This window comes from Gobio gobio (assembly GCF_949357685.1).
Source record: "Gobio gobio genome assembly, chromosome: 14".
NCBI lineage: Eukaryota > Metazoa > Chordata > Actinopteri > Cypriniformes > Gobionidae > Gobio > Gobio gobio.
In genome coordinates this window covers 42,002,032-42,024,617 of record NC_137107.1, presented here as the reverse complement: position 1 = coordinate 42,024,617, position 22,586 = coordinate 42,002,032, and the positions used below count along the sequence as shown (strand labels likewise).

The following is a 22,586-nucleotide window of genomic DNA, read 5'->3' as shown; positions in this document are numbered from 1 at the left end:
CCCAAGCACAGCACTGTTCCTATGCCGAATAGTTCACACGCAGAAGGTAAGACAAAGCAAGTTTATTCATGTATTTTATTCACAATGGTGATTAAAAGTGCTTTACATCTGTCTATTATAAGGATTAGTTGATTCCGATTGGTGTCTAATTAGTATTTAACATACATTTGTTTATTTTATTGGTGAGCGGCATGTTGTCAGCAGGATAATGTACAGTCAGATTGCCATTATTGCTAAATAAACGCCTTCCGCGCAATACAACATTTTTTCAATGTTTCAATATGTATTTTATGATAGGCTACTAGACAAATAAAGAACTCTTTCTTTGTACATTATTTAGGATATTACCTTAACAAGGGCTTCCCTTTAACTGGATGATCGCACTAAAAAAGGTGTTCTTCTGCTACACCCATCAGATGAGTCAAAAAATACTAAAAGACGGTCTGCAATCAGTGCAATGGACTAAAAAGTTGCAGACAAAAAAGAGAGAGAGTGTAAACGAAGTCCCACAGTGTAAACCTCCCGCCTACCCATAGCACTAACCAACCAGAAGCCGAGAATTGTCGGGACTGCTCTCCGATTGGCTGCTCGCCGCGTGACTGACAGTCTGTGTGAATGAAGTTTTTTCCCACTTTGGCTCCGCGAAGTTTCAGTGACGGGGGCATCACTGCAGCGCACTGAAGGGAAGGAAAGAACAGAAGGGAAAAGAAGGGAGAGAGGTGCCCCATCCATCCATCTATCCATCTTCTGAATTTTCCTGCAGGACTTTATTACCGTATGGCTGCATGAGATGCTTTGAGCTCTCGCGCTTTCTCTCTCCGGGACTGTTGGGTTACTGCTTCTGTCCTGATATCAAGCAGTTATATATAATAATATAATCAAACTCTACGCGTCAGGACGGACGGACGCAGGTGGTCATGGATACACCTATCAGATGGAAAGTAAAGCGGAGGTTTAAGGAGGTGCGGCTGTCGGTACTCCTAGTATTCCTGATGTTTGTCACCTCACGAGTCAGCGCAGGTAAGCGACGAATCAGCTGTTCCCAAACTGTTACTTTGTGCCGCGGGCCGCGCTCACCAGGGGCTGCGGTTCTCTTGCGCGAGCGCATTCCACGGTCAGTCCCCCGTCCCGGGACTGGAATGACCGGAGGAGGGGATGGGGGGGCCTTAGAGTGGGATTCTCGCGTACGAAGTTCCGTGGCCGTGACTTTTGCATTAGAGCAGCGACGAATAACGGAATCAGGGAAGTTTTCCCCGTGCAATGCAACAAACGCATGAGGAAATCGTGATGCACCATCTATTGTGTTGGTGCAACACTCAACTATTCTTATGCAAATGAGCGAATAAAGACGGCATAGTAGAAATCTGGATGTTCCATGCGTGTGAAAATGATAGATTCTTGGGTTCTGGCATCTGTAAAGGAGCATAGAAGGCATAGTTTTCACGAACTAGAGAATAAAAAGTCCTCTGGTGGAATTTAAACTCTCCCACACTCTTAAAAATAAGCATTCTGCAGGAGAACCTTCTTAAATTCTGCTTTTGAAAACCATTTGTGTACTCATGCTTCACCAGAACCCCCCCCCTAAAAAAACCAATATGCTGATCTGAAGACTCTCTGAGACTTCAACAGAAGCTTCAACTTTTAGGGGTGTACCAGACTATAATCGACGCTGATGTGCGAACATAAACCATACAACCTAGTATGGTTTTTGTAGACTTTTGGTTTCAGATGCTTTTTAGGGGATCTGGCAGAAAGTCGTTTTCCTCCAGCAGGCGCTCTGGCTGCAGAACGTAATTGGAAAAATATGCAGGATGAGAAACACACCAGGAGAGAGAGCGACAGAGAGTTTTATGTTTTTCCATAGGCTCATAAAAACGAGCCTATCGCCCTGGCTCTCCTTTTGTTTGGGCGAAAGACAGATGAAAACGAGAGATACATGTCAATAAATGCACGTTATTCTCATCTTGCCTCCTGGTAGATGGTCTGTAATGAAGAACATCAGTGGGTCAGGGTGGAGTCGCCGCGTGTCTTCTCTAGTAGATCAGAGATGCTCGAGGTCAAGCTCGCAATTATCTTGTAAACCACTTATAGAAGGACTCTATGAGGAACGGATATTTATATGCATTTGTCAAGTCACACGCATTTCGAAATAATCAGCAATATATGCCGTTTGTTAAAAGTCAAGAGTTTATTTGTTGTTTAAGCATGTTTCTTTTTTTAGCATATAAAAAAAGCCAAGTTTCTATGGTTAGATGAGTTGTTTGACATCTGGTTTTAGTGTTCTGTGCTCTGTATATCACACTCAGATTTGAGAGTGTGAAGTCTACTGGTTGTGAACGTGAATCTGCGGTTTGTACAGTAATGACGGAGCCAAAGCAGACAGGATATGATCTCTCATTCTCATCCTCCTGGTTTCTCCAGCCTGTCCCAGGGAGTACCCCTCTCTCTCTCCCTCTCTCCTTCTCTCTCTATCTTCTGGCTGGAGGGAGGGCAAGAAAGAGCGGGAGGGATCGAGGGAGGGGGGTTGGAAACTCTGCATGTGTGATTAGATTCGTGTCTGGTCATGGCCACTTGGCTGATGGAATTATTGAGCTGTTTTAATTATAACAAGAACAGTTTGGTCGAGGAACTTCTCGAGAACATGCTTGCTTACAGCAATGATATATACGAGAATTCCAGGATATAAAATTTAAATTTGAATCTCAAACGGTTTCATAATCTCTCTTCAACTTAAGGATGTTTTACTCTCCAGTTCTTTAGAAAACCATCATGTACTGGTGCTTTAAAGATCCCATAATGCAAATCACTAATCTGAAGAACCTATAATGAAACCTCAAGGGCGTTCAAAGAACCATATAGCAACTCAAGAACCCCTATAAGGTTTCCACGGTCATGGAAAACATGAGGAACGAGGAGTTTTATACACCCTTAAAAATAAAGGGAACCATTTTTGGTTCCCTGAAGAACCGTTTTGTGAAGGGTTCGAACCATTTTTTCCTAATCATTTTATAGCCTAAAGAACCTTTCTGCGCTACAAAGAACCTTTTGTGCAATGGAAAGGTTCTTTTGGATATTAAAGGTTCTTCATGGAACCATACACCCTGCCAAAGAACCATTTAAGAACCTTTATTTTTAAGAGTGTAGACCTGGAAATGTAATAGAGATCAAAATAGAGCATATTGTTCTATTATTTCCATTTTTAAGAGTGTATCCTAAGTGTTGAGCGGTGAAAACTCACTTTTGCTTGCATGAGTCAAGGCTGAATTAATTGGAGTGATTCATTGACTTGACTTTGTATCAGGGACATCCGTCACAGAACATCTGCTGGAATGATGCTCATTAGAGTCAGATTGAATTAAAATTTATTACTTATTTGGTTTCATTCGCAGTCTAAGAATGCTTTGGGCTCTGCTCTAAATACAGCTGCGGTCCCTGTGTAGTGTATAGACTTCATGTCTGTATGTTTCCAGGTTTTTTTTGTGTACAAAAGATGAGCCAGACTCACAAGTTTTCAAGGATGCACTTCATGGAGTCGGTCAGCAACACTCACTGCCTCCACGGTGATGTCATTCAATGGGGCGGGGCTTATCAAATCTGCTGGTAGAGAATGACGTCCTGTCGTAGCAAAGTTTATGATGGGACCCGCAGTGCATTGTGGGATACAGGGGAGCTCTTACGTCAGTGTAGACAGAAGCTTGTAAAGGCAAAAATGGCCAACGGTTATGCTGGTGCACTTCCTGTGCAGGGCTATTCTGCTTTATTACTCGCACTAGCTCTGTTTTATGAGATTTTTACGAACACTCTTGGCGAACCGGCCCTCATTCAGCCTGTTGGGTGTGCTTCACTTTTGAGAGTACACGAATGCCTTTTTAACAAATGGCATGTTGTAACGATTGTTTATTGCCCACGTGTGTTGTTTCTGGTTTTGGTTACTCTTGTTGTTGTGTTCTGGAGACCCTTAAAGCCGTCAGAGGAGTTTGGAGCCAATATTTCACACCCTTGGAGCCTTTCAAAAATGTTTCTAATGTAATGAAAACAAGCTGTCCATTTCAGCTGTCCTGACTCTTCATTCAGCGATTGATATAGTAAGAATCAGAGAGGAATATATTAACGTCGGGAAGAAATCAAATTGGTGTTGCCTTTGGCTCTATTGGTCCCATTAACAGAACAAGCATGTCTTCTTCTGGCTATTAAAAGGTACCAGTCCGGTTCCAACAGGATGAAGGTTTTCCCTCCTAATCAAACTCCCAGAATTCCTTTTTGCATAAAAAACTATCCTGTACGCTATGCAAGATTAAAATGAGTATGTTACAAATCATAGCATGTTGAAAATGTGATGTTAAAGGTGCCTGGATGAATGGCATAGTATTTGAAAATTGATTTTCTAAATATGCATCAGTCTCATACTCTCCATATTAAATAGTCTGCAACATTAAGAGTAAACATCCTAAATCACAGTATGCAGGAGAAAGTGTGTCAATAGTGACTGGTTGTCAGAGTGTGCAAGTATGCATCAGTTGACATACCATCTATCTTACTGTATATAGCTTGCAATATTAAGAGTAGTGCATCTAAAATCATAGTATGTCACATATTTACATCTTATATAGCATGCTATGTTAAAGGAACACGCCATTTTTTTTTTGGAAATAGGCTAATTTTCCAACTCCCTTAGAGCTAAACAGTGGAGTGTTACCGTTTTCTAATCCATTCAGCCGATCTCTGGGTCTGGCGGTAGCACTTTTAGCATAGCTTAGCATAGATCATTGAATCTGATTAGACCGTTAGCATCTCGCTCAAAAATGACGAAAGAGTTTAGATATTTTTCCTATTTAAAACTTGACTCTTCTGTAGTTACATCGTGTACTAAGACTGACGGAAAATGAAAAGTTGCAATTTTATAGGCCGATATGGCTAGGAACTATACTCTCATTCTTGCGTAATAATCAAGAGCACTTTGATGCCGTACCATGAGTGCAGCGACGCCATGATATTACACAGCGCCTGAAAATAGGCTAATTTCCGTCAACATAACCAACGTGACAACTAGCTTGCGCATGGAGCGTGCTGGGGACTATTCTCAGGCGCTGTGTAATATCATTGGGCCATCGGCCTAGAAAAACGCAACTTTTCATTTTCCGTCGGTCTTAGTACACGATGTAACTACAGAAGAGTCAAGTTTTAAAATGGAAAAATATTGAAACCCTGGTCCTTTTTCAGCGAGATGCTAACGGTCTAATCAGATTCAATGATCTATGCGAAGCTATGCTAACAGTGCTACCGCCAGACCCGGAGATCGACTGAATTGGTTTCGAAAACGGTAAAACTCAACTGTTTAACTCTAGGGGAGTTGGAAAATGAGCCTATTTTCTAAAAAGTGGAGTGTTCCTTTAAGATTTGTACATCTCAAAAAATAGTATATTGAAGGTGCATGGATGGTGTCCTATTTACAGTGGATTTTTGAAGTATGCATCTTTGTGCATACTACACATCATACATAGTATGCAAAATATAGATTAGTGTGTGCTTTTCACATACTCTCTATCTTGTGTAGTATTCAAGATTATGATTAGCACATGCAAATGTGTCAAATGTGAGTGGATGGAATAGATGGAGTTTTGAAGTATGCAATGAAGAACTATAGTATGCTCAAAACTGTATGTCAAAAATGACTGGATTTCGGTATTTACAATGGATATTTTTGAAGTATGTTTCTGTTTCACATGCTATCTTTCTTATTTAGTATGCTATGTTAAGATTAGTGCATTTAAAAAAAAAAATAGTATATTGAAGGTGCATGGATGATGTACTATTTACAGTGGGTTTTTGAAGTATGTTTCTGTTTTATCCATCTTATATAGTATACAAGAGAAAGATAAGCTTGTCCCAAATCATAGACAATAGCATGTCAAAGGTGTCCAGATAGCACACTACACCTGATGGAATGTTAAAGTTGGCATATTTTCACAAACTATAAATCAAGTATTATATAGTATTCAAGATAAGGATTAGTGCATTCCAAGTCATAGTAGTTTATGCTGAAAATAGTATGTCAGGTAGGTACCCAGATGACTTACAGTACAACATCCAGTTTGAAGAATATTCATGCTTTTTGGGCCAATTGGCTAGCCTGACAAGCCAGACCCACATCAAGATGTTGGGTCTGGGAACACACCATTGGCAGGGCTCAATCCGAGGGGCGGATAAACTGTTGTCTTTCAAATTCCCTCTGCACGCAATAGGATAGCGCCTCAACCAACCAGAGCAACAAAGAAGGTGACGTAGGTGACAAGCGGGTTGTGGCTGAGTCCCATGCCTTTTCCCACCAGCAGAGCTAGTTGATAGATTAAACTTTTGCCATATTCGGTCGGCAAAACTCCGAACACATCTTCTTTTTTTAAGAATGACTTCACTGCCGTTCTTTGTCCTTTTCTCAAAGAAAAGCTTAACTCCAAGTCTTCCAGAGTCGTGGCCAAAGCCGATTCGAAAGGCCGCTGTTCGCCAGCTTCTTTGTATTCAAGTAGCAGGGAATTCACGCGGAAGCGCCGCAACTCAGCCGTCATTATGTTAAGCCCGCCCACCGACTCCATACACAATGTGATTGGCCTGACTAGAGTTTGGTTTTTCAAGTTCGCAAGCCAACGGAGAGTTGCTAGACGACCCTGGCTGCAAATTACACTTGCTGCCGCAAGGGTGCGTCTAGATTTCTAGGCTACTAATTGGCCACAACCACACAAGATTTAATTTGCATTTTGATTTTTGATGCAATGCTGTCTTGCTTCATACTTTCCGAGCAAAGTGTGTGCTTTTCAAATTTAGTATAAGTATGCAAATTGATAGTAGACGTGAACAGATGCTAGTCCAGTATGTTTTGTGTATGACGTAAGACCAGATCAGCCCTCAGCTCTGAACTTGCCTTGAATGTCTAGGAGGTCCCGCTCTGGGATCACAGGACAGTTGTGTTTTGTACGTTTTGTACTGTATTAGACAGTGCTGTTTTTGTGGCATAGTGTAGGAGTGAAGTTTTTTTCACTCTTGGTTTGTGCGGTTTAGGCTTTATAGCGTGTGTTTTAGAGTTGCATTGTTTTATGATTGAAAGTGTTTCAAGTCCCCCTTCAATCTAAAGCCGCATTTGGGAGGGTGATAGTTGTTGAAACCTTTAAGGTCTCAGTTCACACACACTATAAAAACCAGATATTGCCTCTTTCAGGACCAAACCCTGACCCACATGTCTGCTGGGTTCACATATAAAGTTCACTGCAGTTTCTCATGGATCATTAGTGTTTTATATATATCAGACATACTGAAGACGAAATAGCAAATTCGATTTTTTAATATTCAAGTAAATTACATGAAAGACATGTATATGTAATATACATATAAATAGAATAGATTTTTTTTTTTTTATATTGATTCAGCTGAATTGATTCACAAAGCTACAATGCAATATTTGAAACTTAATTGAGCAATAATGATTAACAGCGGTATTTAACTAAATATTTATTTAACTCGATAACTCAAAAGAATCAGTGAATCGTTTTCTGAACCAATTCATTGAATCAAAAGGTCTGATTGGCTCAAATGAATCTTCTAGACAGGAATGAGGTTGAGAAGTGTTTCAGAGAGAAAAGAACAGAGTAAGAAAGGGGAAAGTGAAAAAACAAGTGATTGAGGGCAGAAAGGAAGGTGAGTTATAGTAATGACAGCAGCTACAGGAGATGAGGTCACCCGGTCAGAGGTTAAAGGTGGCATACTGTGGGTGGTGCTCTTCAGATTATGACCACCCCAGAGGTTTACAGTGCCCCACCTCGAGACACAACGTCTGGAAAACACATCACTTTGAGTAGGATCCATTTCACACTGTTTTGACGCGAAAAGGTTTGTCAATTTTATACTTAAACTTGGTGTTCTTGTTAAATCAAGCATAACTATTATTATTGCACCTACACTACTGTTCAATTGTTTGGGGTTGGTATGAATTATTTTTCTGCGTTTATTTGATTATTAAATGGTTGAAAAAAATTCTAAAGAGTTTGAAGGACACCTCAGCAATGGCTTAGCAACTCCCAAGCAACCACATAGAGCACCCTAGAAACCCCATAGCAGCATTCTTAACCTCTCAGAACACCTCAATGCATAGTAACTCCCTAGCAACCACATGGAACACATTAGAAAGCCGACAATTCTAAAACCTCAGAACACATTAGAAACTGCAAATCAAATCAGCAAGAACCTCATAGAACACAGACATCCCATAGAAACATTCTTAAACCTCCCAGAACACATTTGCAACCGCAGAGTGACCCCATAGCAACCACATAGAACACCCTAGAAACCCCTATAGCAACATCCTCACTGCATAGCAACTCCCTAGCAACCACATAGAAACCCCATAGAAACATTCTAAAACCTATCAGATCATATTTACAACTGCATAGTGACTCCATAGCAACCACATAGAACACCCTAGAAACCCCTATAGCAACATCCTCACTGCATAGCAACTCCCTAGAAACCACAGAGAACTTATTTACTTACATAGAACACCATAGAAACCCCAACGCAACATTCTTAAACCTCCCAGAACACATTTGCAACCGCACAGTGTCCCCATAGCAACCACATAGAACACCCTAGAAACCCCTATAGCAACATCCTCACTGCATGGCAACTCCCTAGCAACCACATAGAGCACCCTAGAAACCCCATAGCCACATTCTCACTGCATAGCAACTCCCTAGAAACCACATAGAACTTACTTACTTACATAACCCCATCGCAACATTCTTTAACCTCCCAGAACACATTTGCAACCGCAGAGTGACCCCATAACAACCACATAGAACACCCTAGAAACCCCTATAACAACATCCTCACTGCATGGCAACTCCCTAGCAATCACACAGAGCACCATAGAAACCCCAAAGCAACATTAAACCTCCCAGGACACATTTGCAACCGCAGAGTGACCCCATAGCAACCACACAGAACACCCTAGAAACCCCTATAGCAACATCCTCACTGCATGGCAACTCCCTAGCAACCACATAGAACACCATATAAACCCCATAGAAACATTCTAAAACCTCCCAGATCATATTTGCAACTGCATAGTGACTCCATAGCAACCACATAGAGCACCCTAGAAACCCCATAGCAACATTCTCACTGCATAGAAACTCCCTAGCAACCACATAGAACTTACTTACATAGAACACCATAGAAACCAAATCCCAAAATTTTTAAACCTCCCAGAAAACAGGCGGACGGACAGGGTTTTAGTCTTTGGGATTACACCTGGTCTTGATACAGCCTGCCACCCCTGCTGCTCACACATACACACATTGTCGTCTTCCATGCGTGTGTGTGTGTGTGTTTAGATCTCTGGTTCCCAGAGTTTGAAAGTTGAAGTTTTCGAGTATTGTATTTCTGTCTTCTCTCTTCTGTATGAATGGACTCTTTCACAGAGCTTTTAAACGGACTCCATGTTTGGGCTTTGCTGAGGCTTTGTTGTGATTAATTGGGGGGGTCAGTGTGTGCGTGTGTGTGTCTGTGTGTCTGGCTTCTCTGGAGTTCTAAGCACCCCTACGACGGCCTGAGGTTCCCCTGGGCTGTCATGAAGCTCACACATGTGCACACACTTCCTCTGAAATAACATTCCCTACATACCTGCACCAGAGCTGCTAACTCGGTGTCAGCATGACTAGAGTACCCCAGAGCATCATGGGATATGTGTGTTTTTGGAGCAAAAAGCCACAGATGGACCAGCATAGATGGTTTTCTTTTATTTCTTGGCATTTGGGATTGGAGAAATAAGAGCGAGAGTTTGTGTTCGCACATCTGGAAGCTATAGCCGTCATTGTGCTGTCTGCTGATTCCAGAGAAAAAGAAGGAAAAAAGAGGGGGGAAAAAAGAAAAAATGTCTTCCAGATGTTTTTTCCCCTCCCCTTGCTGTGGAACAGTAGAGGAATAAAATACTGTTTCATTAACACAGAAGAAAAATACATGGTCCTCGCAGTGAGGAAACGATTGCGATTGTCGGTACGGATGGTCAAAGTGTGCTTCGAATTCACACTAATCACGAAACGGTTGGTTTTTCTACGTTGTCTGCTCTTTTAGTGCTTATGCCCATGCAGACCTACTGACCCGACCCATATATATGTTTATTTGTGTGTTTATGCATATGTGTAATTTTGTGTGAGATTGCAGAGTTTTTTTGAAAGAGAGAGTGAGATATGTCAATCAGTTTTTTCAAGGTTTTTTTCTTTCGTTCTTAGAGCCAGATGACTTCAGGCCTGTACACACCGGGACGAATATCGTGTGCGCTTATCGCCAGCGTTTTTCGAGACGTTTTTTGGCGCATCTTGAGTGTTCACACCTAAGCGATTTACACTGGTGAAGTGCCGAGTGAACATGCAAATTCAGTAGATGGCGCTCATCTTCTTCTTTGTTTACTTACTTCCTTTTCGTCGTATCAATGTGTGCTCTGCAAGACCGTTTTGTGCTTGAGCGTGTTTTACTGTAACTTCAGCAGCTCCAAAAAATGCGGCGATCTCATTGGTCGGCCAGTTTTTAACGTGTCGCGTCAAAACCCAAGGCGTTTTTTTTAAATGCCGCTTTTACGCCTGCTGTTTTGCGCGTCGGGGCTCACATTGGTGCCCTTTGTTTAGTCACGAGGTGTTAAACGTTGGCAATATACGCATGCGAAAACCGTCCCGTGTGAACAGGCCTTAACACTGCAAAAAAATCATGTTCCATAGAATTTTTTTACAATATTTTTCTAAATCAGAGAACTAAAAGATCTGTAATAATATACACATCTTTTAATTTAATTAATAATTAATTACTTACTTTTATGTTAAATGTTTATAGTAAATGTATATAATATAATAATAATATAATATAATATAATATAATTAATATAATATAATATAATATAATATAATATAATATAATATAATATAATATAATATAATATAATATAATATAATATAATATAATAAACAGTACTTTGCCTATTGTCTACATTTCTTAAAAAATATATTTGCACAGTTGACCATTTTTTTTCTTGTAGTAAGCATAAATCTCTTTTAAATGTCTTAAGATTTTACTTAAATTTGCCAGTGGTGCAATTAAAATACTCTTAATTCATATATATATATATTCTCTGAATATCATCTTAATGTCCTACACAGTTTAGCTTCTAAACTAAATTAATCTTGTTTTAATGCTTACATGTGGGAAAATGTATGGAAAGCAAGACTAAATCTATGTGATGTTATCATTTGAAAATATGATCACAAATAGGTATTTATAACAGAAATCATATGAATCAAACAGGCTCAGAATCGCAACAATTTCTGTAACTTTTTTTTTCCACAAATCATTTAAAAATATATATATACATATCGTCACCCTCCTAAAATAAAGTCAAATGACATGGGCAATTATTTTTGGAAGGTGACGATATTGATAGTCGTGTCATCGAGTTGCATTTGCATAAAGTTAAACTCTGATCAGCTTTGTTGCATCATCAAATTCTATCACTCGTGTCACCTCAAATCCCAGCTATCTATGACAATGAGTGACTTCTTGTCGTTTTGTCTTTTTTAAACTTCTGTCATTGAGTATGATTGTGTATTTTGCTTGTGTGTGTGTGAGGTGACCTCTGTTGTGGCAATTAAGAACCCTCATATCTCACATGCCACATTCACGACCCTGAAACAGGGAATTATGGGATTGTCCGGGGTTTATGACCAGCACACATGCTCTCTCTTGCTCTTTATTGGATTTATGTGAGTGACTGCAGAGCTATCGTTCCATCTTGTGGAAAGAAGAGAGTTTTTGTGTGACGAACAGATGAAAAAAGTTCATTCATGTGCCTCAGAAATGCTACAAAACAGCAGATGCCTGGATGCCTCGTCCAAATAGCGATACACAAATTTGTTGTTTGCTCACCAAAATGTACCATAGCCATAGTGTAGCCATAGTTTCTGTTGAAATACTATAGTTACTGTACTATTGGTACTGCAAGATAAGGGATCTCCTGCAAACAGGGTAAAATCCTTGCAGAATCTGTCTTTTGTTAAGTAGATTTTCATATGCCAGTAGTCACAAATACCAGTTTGCCACAATTGTAGAAACAATAACTGAAGTAATTATGGTAATTTTAAGGAAACTATGATTACCATGGTAAATGTTTGTAAGGGTCAGTACACATGAGCTTTCAAAGCCTCTTTGAGCTTTCATAAGGTTTTCATTATCCTGTGGATGAGGAATCACTTGAGGGCAGCAGTTGGTCCTGTAATGCTTCATTTGAGCAGTATGCTAAAGGTTACGTGCTTGACTCTCTCGTGTGTGTGTGTGTGTGTGTGTGTGTGAGTGTGTTTTACAAAGCTTTACAATAATGTACATCTCATTCATCTCTTTTTGTGTACAGCATATTATTTATGGACCAATGAGATGGTCTTTATTTTAGTAAAGACCCTCTCATTGGTTTCACTTTCCCCTTTCTATTTATTTTTTTAAAAATCTTATGTACCCTATTTTTTGTTTATTTTTTTGTATTTTACATCTTAGAAGTGACCATTATATGTATTATTTAAATTAATTTGACTTTTCATCTTATGTACCCTATTTTTTGTTTTGTTTTATTTTATTTTACATCCTAGAAGTGACCTTTTTATTTATTATTTTATAAATGTTTCATTATTGGCTGTAATTAGCACAACATTTCCACTTTCAGTGAGGACAGTGAAATTATGTGTCGCACATAAAATGTCAAAATACTATAGCGTGCGAGTTTTTTGCTGTTCAACATGTAGATCCGGTCGAATACAGTACAATGACATCACTAGCTCCTTCTTGACCTTGCACACCTGGAATATGCTCATGCTATTGAACGCTTTTTTTGTTCTGTGAATACTTGAAGGTTTTCCTGGGTTACTGATATGTGGAGTCAGTAATGAGTGATTAATAATGTTCAGTGGGTTATTCACGAAATGTTTAGGGAACCCAGCAGGTCCAGACATGCGAGAAGAACTTTAGGATTCTGGAGCGGTGTGCGGAAAGCTGACATTCCTTCCACTGGCCTCATTCTGAGAATATAAAATAGTCTCTCTCTCTCTCTCTCTCTCTCTCTCTCTCTCTCTCTCTCTCTCTCTCTCTCTCTCTCTCTCTCTCGCTCTCTCTCTCTTTCTGCAGTAGCACATTATGAACTGGCCACAAAAACCACAGAAACGTTCAACTCTCTCCAGAAAGAATTAAACACACACACACTTTACTCATGCATCAGCTCAGGACAGAGAGGCTTTTGTTCCAGAATTGTAATAATCCAGCGATACTATATGTACAATAGTATGTCGTCTCACATGTGATTGAAGTCATTTTAATGAAACTGTGATGAGCTGTTCAGCATTTTGTAGTGCAGATATTATTGCAACAGAATATAAACATTAAATGCAGTTAGAGTGAAAAATTACAGTACCATTGTATTACCATGGGTTATTAAACTATATTTCTGGTACATACCATGTTTTTAGTGCATGATATTATGGCAATTCTGCCTTTTTACCTGATTGTACCATGCTTTTTGGTCATTTACCATGGTATTACCATATTTTTCGTACATGGTACCATGGTAATGCTGTTTTCATATGTACCACGATAATACCATGTAATTTTTGCCATTTGCCATGATAATTCCATACATTTTTTTTCATGTACCACTATAATGTATTTTTTATAAATGGTACCATAGTAATATTGCTTTTTTACATTTACCATAGCAATACCATGCTTTTTGGACATTTACCATGATAATACCATATATTTATACTGTGTGTTTTGAAATGTACTATGATAATACCATGTTTTTGAACATAATTCCATCATTATATGATGTAGCATAGTATGTATTTAAAATACCATGGTACATGAATATTAGTAGCATGATTTAGTATTTCCATCTGATACTGTCATTGTATCTGAGTACTTCATCTGCCAGGGTTGTGCTGGAGTTTTGCTCTGCTTTGATCTTAGCATGGGGCTAGTTTTTATGGGGTTGGATGCAATTGTAGTCGAGTTTGAATGTTCTTTGATGCTTTTAACGTGTGTGTCTCTTTTGTCGTAAATGTGTGTTTGATTTCATATGAAGGGATGTATGCTGCTCTCTTCTAAGTGCGCAGTTGTTGCTGCGTGTGCGAATGCAATTGGATGCATTTGTACATGAATAGTGTGTGTGTGTGTGATTGAGTTGTGGTACAGCAGCACATGAGTCATCGTTTCCAGTGTCTAATAATGCACACGCTGAACACCAGCCAGCGATTGAGTCAGTGAACGTGAGCCATTTAACATGGAAAAACTTTACACGCTCTTTGCTGAAAGAGAAGCTGTTTTAACTGCATTAGACAATCAAAAACCGTGAAAAGTGTTGTGAATGCTGCAGACAGATGAGATGTTTTCTGCTGAATCAGTTGATTGCTGCTCTAGATAGTGGAAACCAGTGAACACCACACAGTCTAACCAAACCACCAAACCACACACCATTATAGTGCACTTCAAACAGCCCACTGAAAGAGAGAGAAAGACAGACAGAAGAAAAAAATATATAATGGTAGGGCATTAAGGAAATATACTTCACTTAAGCCATGTATAAGAAGCACCTGGTCAGAATACCTGCAAGCCCTATGAGCCCTGCCCTCCCACCATTACAGCTCTGTCCAGGTCAAAGGTCAGTTGGTGGACAGTGATCTCCTGCATGTAGAAGAAGTGAGGTCGTAATATAGATGGCTATCATCATCCGTGCACCCACAGGGCACTCCTCCCGCTTGATTGGCTGCTGTTGGTCGAGGAGCTGTCAATCACTTAGAATGACCTATCATTAAGCTGTCAGCACCGGCCTCCTAAAACCTCTCAGAACACATTAGCGACAGGATAGCAATACACTCGAGTTGTGCACAATACACTATGCACTATGTACTTGTGCACTATGTACTCCAACCGTGTAGTGTATGAACTTTAACCCCCCCCTTGAACACCCCCCGCCGCCGCTACGTAATTAAACCTGTGACCAGCATTCCACATTTTTTCAGTTAAACACTAAAATGCATGAATGTTTCGCCAGTCATTATTACATATAGGGGTCTTTAGCGACCCAGATCTATTTCTAACATGGATGGATCTCTACCTGTCGTGATTCATTAAAAACTCTCCTGATATCAGAGTAACAACTACAGAAGAATAAAATAAAGCATATTTGTTACATTTTGGAGCTTGGAAAGGTTCAGTTTGAGAAGATGTTTTATACCATCATCATCACTGTCCTCGCCAGAGCTCATTTCCCAGTACATTCAGCATCTGCCTCATATTCACGATTTTCAAATCAATCTTCAAAATCAATATTTAGATCGCTGACAGCTTCTTCACCAGATCCACCATCAAGTGACAGTGACAGTAATATTAGATTGCGTTCAGAAGTTGCTCTGCAAGAAATCGCTGAGCCATTTCAAGTCTTGCTGATGATTCTTCCTATTCTTTTGTTTTCTGCCTGCGGTATCTATGAGTGAAACGTCACTTCATCATTGTGTATCAGACATCGCCACCTTGTGGGATAAAGGTGAATTGCACTTATTCAGTCATCAAAGATTCAGTTATTGTTGTGCAGAAAAAATAGACTTACACTGTTACACACCTCGGGTCGTTAGCGACTCTTTTTTTTACAATATTTTTTTTTTTTCTTGTTATATTGTTTATAATGAATTCATTGAGGAACACTAAGAAGGTTGATGTCTAACTTAAAAAAATTAATTAGGGGGAGGGTGGTGGATGACGTCCGGGTCATTAAAGAGCGAGTCATTTCAATGTTAAGTCAATGGAAAGGCGCGTTGGCGAGATAGATGCGTTTTGTGCGGCGCGATGGACGCAATTCCGCCTCATTCAATGTACCTCATTCAATCAATGGAGCTTTTTGAGCTTTCACGCGTTGAAAGTGAATTGAAAAATTTTAACTTTGGGGTCAATTCGCGCCGCGTTAACCAATCAGGAGCCTGCTTGCTGCTGTCATGTGGTAAAGTGACGTGATGAGAAACCCTTCATAATTTAAAAATACTACTATTGTGTCACAAAAGGTAGTTTTAAGACTTTTTCAGGTGAGAATGTAGCTGTTTAAAGCTTAAATCTGTGATTTATTTATAAAGAGAGCGCCTATTTAAAAAAAATTATCTTGCGTTTTTGGAGATCCAGGCGATCAGCGGGCACTCAGCGCTCATTAACCCCGGCGAGAGCAGGCTTTCCTCGGCCAGTCCTTCTGACATTTGCCACTGGCTCTGATGTCCTGTAGTGGTTCATCTTGTGTGGATCTAACGGCCGATCTTTGCTCTCATGAATCTATTATTTGTTGTCTGCCAAATCGTTTTGACTGAGGGCAAAGAGAAGTTTCATAACTTTATTTTTTTAAGGATATTTAAATATACATGCAGTGAAGATAATGTAGGCGTTGCCTGGACACATTTGTGTGGCTATTAATGCTTAATATATCTTTTTAATGAAAACGAAGAGGCAGAGTGGTGTTTTATGACATATTCTCCTGGAGCGCCTTGAATGCGCTTCTATTTCGCTTCAAAGGCTCGATTTATACGCGCGTCCAAATGCGCGAATGGATTAAAAATGTTCAAGCATCCAACTAGACGCGATTTTGCCGCTCTATTCGCGTTTGGTGTGAACGCAGCATAAGGGTTAATTAAAGGATTAGTTCACTCGAAAATTAAAATTTCCTGATAATACTAATGCTTAAAATGCTTTTCAGTTGCATTCAAAAAATGCTGAAGGTCCAAATCAATGCAGTTTCAAAGCGCTTCGATGGGCTCCAGTGGCTCTGTGGGATCCCAGATGAGGAATAGGGTCTTATCTAGTGAAACGATAAAATATGAATATACTTCTTAACCTAAATTGTTTATCTTGTGCAGCTCTACGAGGTGCTAAGGATGACGTAATCACGTTGGAACGGTCACGCTAGATGTAGGCAGAAGTACCGCCCCTGTGTTTACAAAGCGTTCGTGTGAAGACTAATACAAATGCCCTTTAGCAAAAAAAAGGTAAAACGACGATATATCCCTAATTTTGAAGTGTTTTTGGTAAAGGGCGTTTGTATTAGTCACACGAGCTTTGTAAACACAGGGGCGGTACGTCTGCCTACCTCTAGCGTGACCGTTCCGACTTGATTACGTCATCCTTATCACCTCGCAGAGCTACACAAGATGAGCAGTTTAGGTTAAAAAGTATATTCATTTACATTTTTTTTTTCGAAAATGACTGATCGTTTCGCTAGATCAGACCCTATTCCTCATCTGGGATCACGCAGAGCCTCTGGAGCCCATCGAAGCGCTTTGAAACTGCATTGATTTGGACCTTCAGCATTTTGGTTGCAACTAAAAAGTATTTCTATTATATGATGAAAAACCCTGGAACGTGTTCTTTGAAATAATTGATTTATTTTCGACTGAAGAAAGAAAGACATGAACATCTTGGATGAGATGGGGGTGAACTAATCTAATCCTTTAAGTGCATCATCTGGGTATTTAGTATAGGACACACCTTCGGAATATCATAGCAACATGCTAACAACTGATTAGAATGCCTTAGGAACCACCTAGCCATGGGTTGCAAAAGGGGCGGAAAATCTGTGCTGCTACCCCTCAAAACACACACAGACACTCGGTGTCGCCCTGCGGCTTTGAACATAAGGGATGAGTTTCAGAAAGAGCATTTAACTGTTAGGCATGCAAGTCTTTCTCTCTCTCTGAAGGCATTGCTTCACAGATCTTACATTTTCCTGACACGCTTCCAAACCACTCAAATGTGTCAGAATCAAATGCCTCTGTAAAGCTGTGCTCCGATGAACAATGACATCACAGTGGGATTTAAATCAGTGACTGACACCTTTTTCAGGTTATTTAAGGTCAGATTTTCATGGATTCTTCTAAAGTGGTAGCGCACACAAGCAATTTCTCCATCATTATGGTCTGATGTGGGTTTATATTTTAATGCAACATGTGTTTCTGATATGTGGAACATTCTAGGCATTCTAGAACATTTGAAACCTGTCTTGGTTCAGAATCCACAGAACCGACGTAAACATGAGACGTTTCACTCGGTCCAGATGTGCTTTAGATATGCACAGTTAAGTTTTGCAAAGGAACTTTTCTGGTCTGTGTGCAAATGTTGCACTGTGGAAAATTTATTTTACTAGTCGTGACTATTAGTGTTAATAATGTTAATACTTTTAATCTTTTTTAAACGTTTTTTTTTTTTAAATTAAAGGGTCAAAAAACACTATTTACACTTTATTTGCAAAATAATAATCTCCAACGCGCATTGATGAGAGCACCACAATGCATGCGTGTTGTGTTAATGCGAGAGCAGACGTTGTTGCGTGAACGCATGTTGGAGAAATGTTTCTGTTCTTCAGAACTTTTTATATTCATTAAAGAATCCTAAGCTTAGCAGTTCATTAACAGTGATAGTCCAGTGATGAGTCATGTGATTCCATCTGCGTAAAGGCTGGTTAGCATGGCCCAATTTGCCCCAACTGGTAAATGTCATGGCTACACCATCTAGATCTGTATCATTTGGGGTTGGTACAGTAAGATACATTTTCACCAAGGCTGCATTTGTTTGATCTTAAATACAGTAGAAATGGTAATAGTGTGAAAATGATTGCAATTACAAACGTTTTCTATTTAAATATATTTTAAATTGTGCGCTGACCCCGCTCTGTGATTTTACGTGGCCTCCATGTTGTGGCTGAGTTGCTGTTGTTCCCAGTTGCTTCCACTTTGTTATAATAAAACTAACAGTTGACCGTGGATTATTTAGCAGTGAGGACATTTCACGAATGGAACCTATCATGGTACCACGCTTGAATTCACTGAGCTCCTGTGATTTTATACACTCCATGGTCATGGAAGTGACCGGAACACCTGAATTCAATGATTTGGAGGGGTGTCCCAATACTTTAGGCAATATAGTGTATATTTTTGTATACAGTATGTGAATGTTTGAGAAAAGATCAGAACTTCTCGCTCTCCTTCTCATGTGTTGAGTCAATTTTTCCATCCCACAGACGTGTGTTATCTGTGTGTGTTTCTGAGACACACACACATACTTGCATATGTGGTGTACAGGGACTCTCCATAGACATAATGATTTTTATATTGTACAAACTGTGTATTCTGTGTATCTCCTAAGCCTAAACCACTGAAAACTTTCTGCAGTTTTACATAAAAAAAAAACATCAATTAGTATAAGTTGTTTTGTTTATTGAGACCAAAAAATGATCACAGATTTTGAGTATTGCCATCTTTGTGGGGGCATTTTGTCTCCATTACGTAGGACCACACACACACACTGTACATGTATTAGGATTAAGAGTTCTGTACTATATCTTGTTTCTCTTGAAATGCTGAGTTATTTGCGGTTCAGGATCTGTTGCACACCAAATCCTCTGCCATCGTCCTGTCAGTCATCTCTCCATCTCTCTCTACTATCTTCAGGTGATAAGTGAAATCTGATATACTGTAATCATGTAACCGACAATCGCAGCAGGATAACAATGTCCCATTAGCATTGACTGTAAAAAAATATGGACGTAGTGTCCGTGACGTCACCCATAGGATTCTGAAGAGCAGTTTTGAAGTGTAAAGTAGGGTCGAGCTGGCCGTTGCCATCTTGGCAGTGCGTCACTGCGCGTGTCACTCCCGGATAACAGAAAATGGGCAAAGAGGCGGGACGTGGGCGGAGCTGAGGTGACGTGATGACTAACAGACAGCAGACAAACGACAAACGACAATCCACCTGTCACTCAAAGTGTCCACACCCTTAATTATGCAGAACTTTAAGGCTTTATATAATGTAAACAAATGAGTTATAAAAAAAATTCACCCCCCTCACAGTTGTCATGAAGAGCAAAATTAGCCGTATAGACCCAAAGCACAATTTGTACCAGGCTGTAAATATGTTTTTTTCTGATGTAAAGTTGGCCATTTTAACATGGAGCTCAATGAGATTCTGCTCCCTTCTGGAGCCTGTCCCTAGTGGCCAGTCGATGAATTGCAGTTTAAGTCACTTCCGTATTGGCTTCAAGAGAAACTGGGGGAGGTTGCCGCTTGCCCATTAGTGGCTCCGAAGAATGCGTTATTCATTTTCCATGCTTTTCCGAATTCGGCTTTAAGGACATCCCTAATAATGAACATGTATGCAAATAGCCTATGGTAGGGTGTTTTAGGTGGTTGCCAGGGTGTTTCTGTGCAGCTGAGTGTTTGTATAGCATGTTCATATGCAGTTTCTTGGGTATTCTGTATGTCTTTGTGATTGTTGGGCTGATGGTGCTTAAGGTACTTAAGCTCATGGTGTTCAGTAAAAATATAAATGCATAAACTTGAATGTTTTATGTCTGCAGACTAAATGTGTGTCGTTCTCTTATCTCGTCCATTTCCTGTTGTTTTTGCGATTTAAAATACTTAGTCAGTCTGGTCACTATCACATGATGGGAACAGAGAAAGAGAGAGAATTCATCTTGGCAACAGTCTTCCTGCATCTCTTCCATGCACCTTCCTGTGTGTGTTTGCGAGTTTCTCTGCCACATGATTGCGTGTTCACAAGGTCCAAACTGTTTCCCAACCCTGCATATTGAAAGTATTTACATGTCATACTCAAGTGGAGGTCAAAAATGATGATTCATTTTATACAGAACGACCTCAGTGACCCCGACACAGCTGAAGCTCAGAAACCGCCCTCTGCTGAAAGCAAACTTGATTCTGCTGAATATTGGACATTTTTGTTTGATTCTCATGATGCTGGGATGGAGATCCAGGTCATTATTAGATCGATTTGTTGTTACCCATCCTTTTAGTTTTATTGGAACTTTACGGTACAGAAATTCATTTAAACTAATTTGAACCTTTTTTTTTTTGGTTGACTTAACTTTTCATTTACACAAACAAACAAAACAAAAAGTAGACTTGCCTAAAACATTCACATTATTCTTGCTGCTCTGGAAGCTGTGTTATTTCCTTCAGGAAATTCAAATCTAGTATTAGCATTACAGTAAAGCTCCTTAATTCAGTATGATTTGATTTAATGAGCTTTTGAGAAGCTTAAACATTTATAATGTGAATGTGATCAAACAGTCAAGTTTTGACCTGTTATAAACTGAACTGGGTTTTTGGTGTTACGGAGTTCAGTTGAGCTGTGCTGTGCTGTGCTGTTAAAATATATCCAGCTAACAAGGAACGTTCTCAGAATTGGTTCTCTCAAGGTTATGAACAAATGTCCCAGTAACGTTTATAGAATGTTTGTTCAAAGTTATCTGGTCTTTAATTACTACAAACATTAGCACAAAATTGTTATTTATACATCATTCATGGGACTTTTTTTCTGAAACTTTTGAGTTATTTAATTAATTAATGTTTCTAGATGGTTCCGAAAATATTCCGAGAACGTTCACATAACCAAGAAAAAAAAAAGTTTTTAAAGCGTTTAAAATTTTGAACGGTCTGAGAACATTCGGAAATTACCTTTTCATAACTTAATGGGAATTAAAACGTTCTTCGACCATATTTTTGTTTACTGGGTACAGTATTTGCATATTTACCCAAAGCTTTTTCAAAACCAGTGCTTACTTAAAAGAACACACCACTATTTTTGAAAATAGGCTCATTTTCCAACTCCCCTAGAGTTAAACAGTTGAGTTTTACCGTTTTCGAATCCATTCAGCCGATCTCCTTGTCTGGCGGTGGCACTTTTAGCATAGCTTAGCATAGATCGTTTTTCTAGGCCGATGGCCCAATGACATTACACAGCGCCTGAAAATAGTCCCCAGCGCACTCCCTGTGTAAGCTGGTTGTCACGTTGGTTATGTTGACGGAAGTTAGCCTATTTTCAGGTGCTGCGTAATATCATCAGCCTAGAAATTCGCAACTTTTCATTTTCCGTCGGTCTTAGTACACGATGTAACTACAGAAGAGTCAAGTTTTAAATAGGAAAATATCGAAAGTCTTTGGTTATTTTTGAGCGAGATGCTAACGGTCTAATCAGATTCAATGATCTATGCTAAGCTATGCTAAAAGTGCTACCGCCAGACCCAGAGATCGGCTGAATGGATTCGAAAACGGTAAAACTCAACTGTTTAACTCTAGGGGAGTTGAAATTATCCTATTTTCAAAAATAGTGGCATGTTCCTTTAATTAGACTTGTGCTTTACAGATAATTTCAACATTTTCAACATAAGTCACTAACTTTTAGCTTTTAACATGTATAATCTCTTTCTAAAAAAGTTTCAGCTCTCTGAGAACAGCAGTAGTTGTGTGTGTGTTGTGCAGCAAGTTAAGCAGTGTGTATTTTGTGTGTTGTGCGGTTTTGGATGTGGTTGTTTTGATGTGTTTATGTTTAGAACTGTGTGTGTGTGGCATCTGTTTTGCTGTTGATATGTAATTAAAAGTTGGCGCTGAAAGCCAACACGTTTAATGCTCAGAGAGACGGAGAGATTAGTCATTATGTTCATTTGATTTATGCTTATTTCCTGTGCATTT

General features: G+C 39.5%; 1 protein-coding gene across 2 annotated transcripts in view; it reads left to right on the top strand.

Annotated features, from left to right (window-relative positions):
* Positions 1-651: 651 nt before the first annotated feature.
* The window catches only part of col5a1 (procollagen, type V, alpha 1), a 110,961-nt gene continuing 89,026 nt past the window's right edge, over positions 652-22,586 (top strand). For both annotated transcript variants that reach the window (XM_079835157.1, XM_079835156.1), the window contains exon 1: positions 652-1,020. In XM_079835157.1, coding sequence (XP_079691283.1) covers positions 918-1,020 — 103 coding nt within the window. In that variant the 5' untranslated portion in view covers positions 652-917. The remainder of the gene's footprint in view (positions 1,021-22,586) is intronic.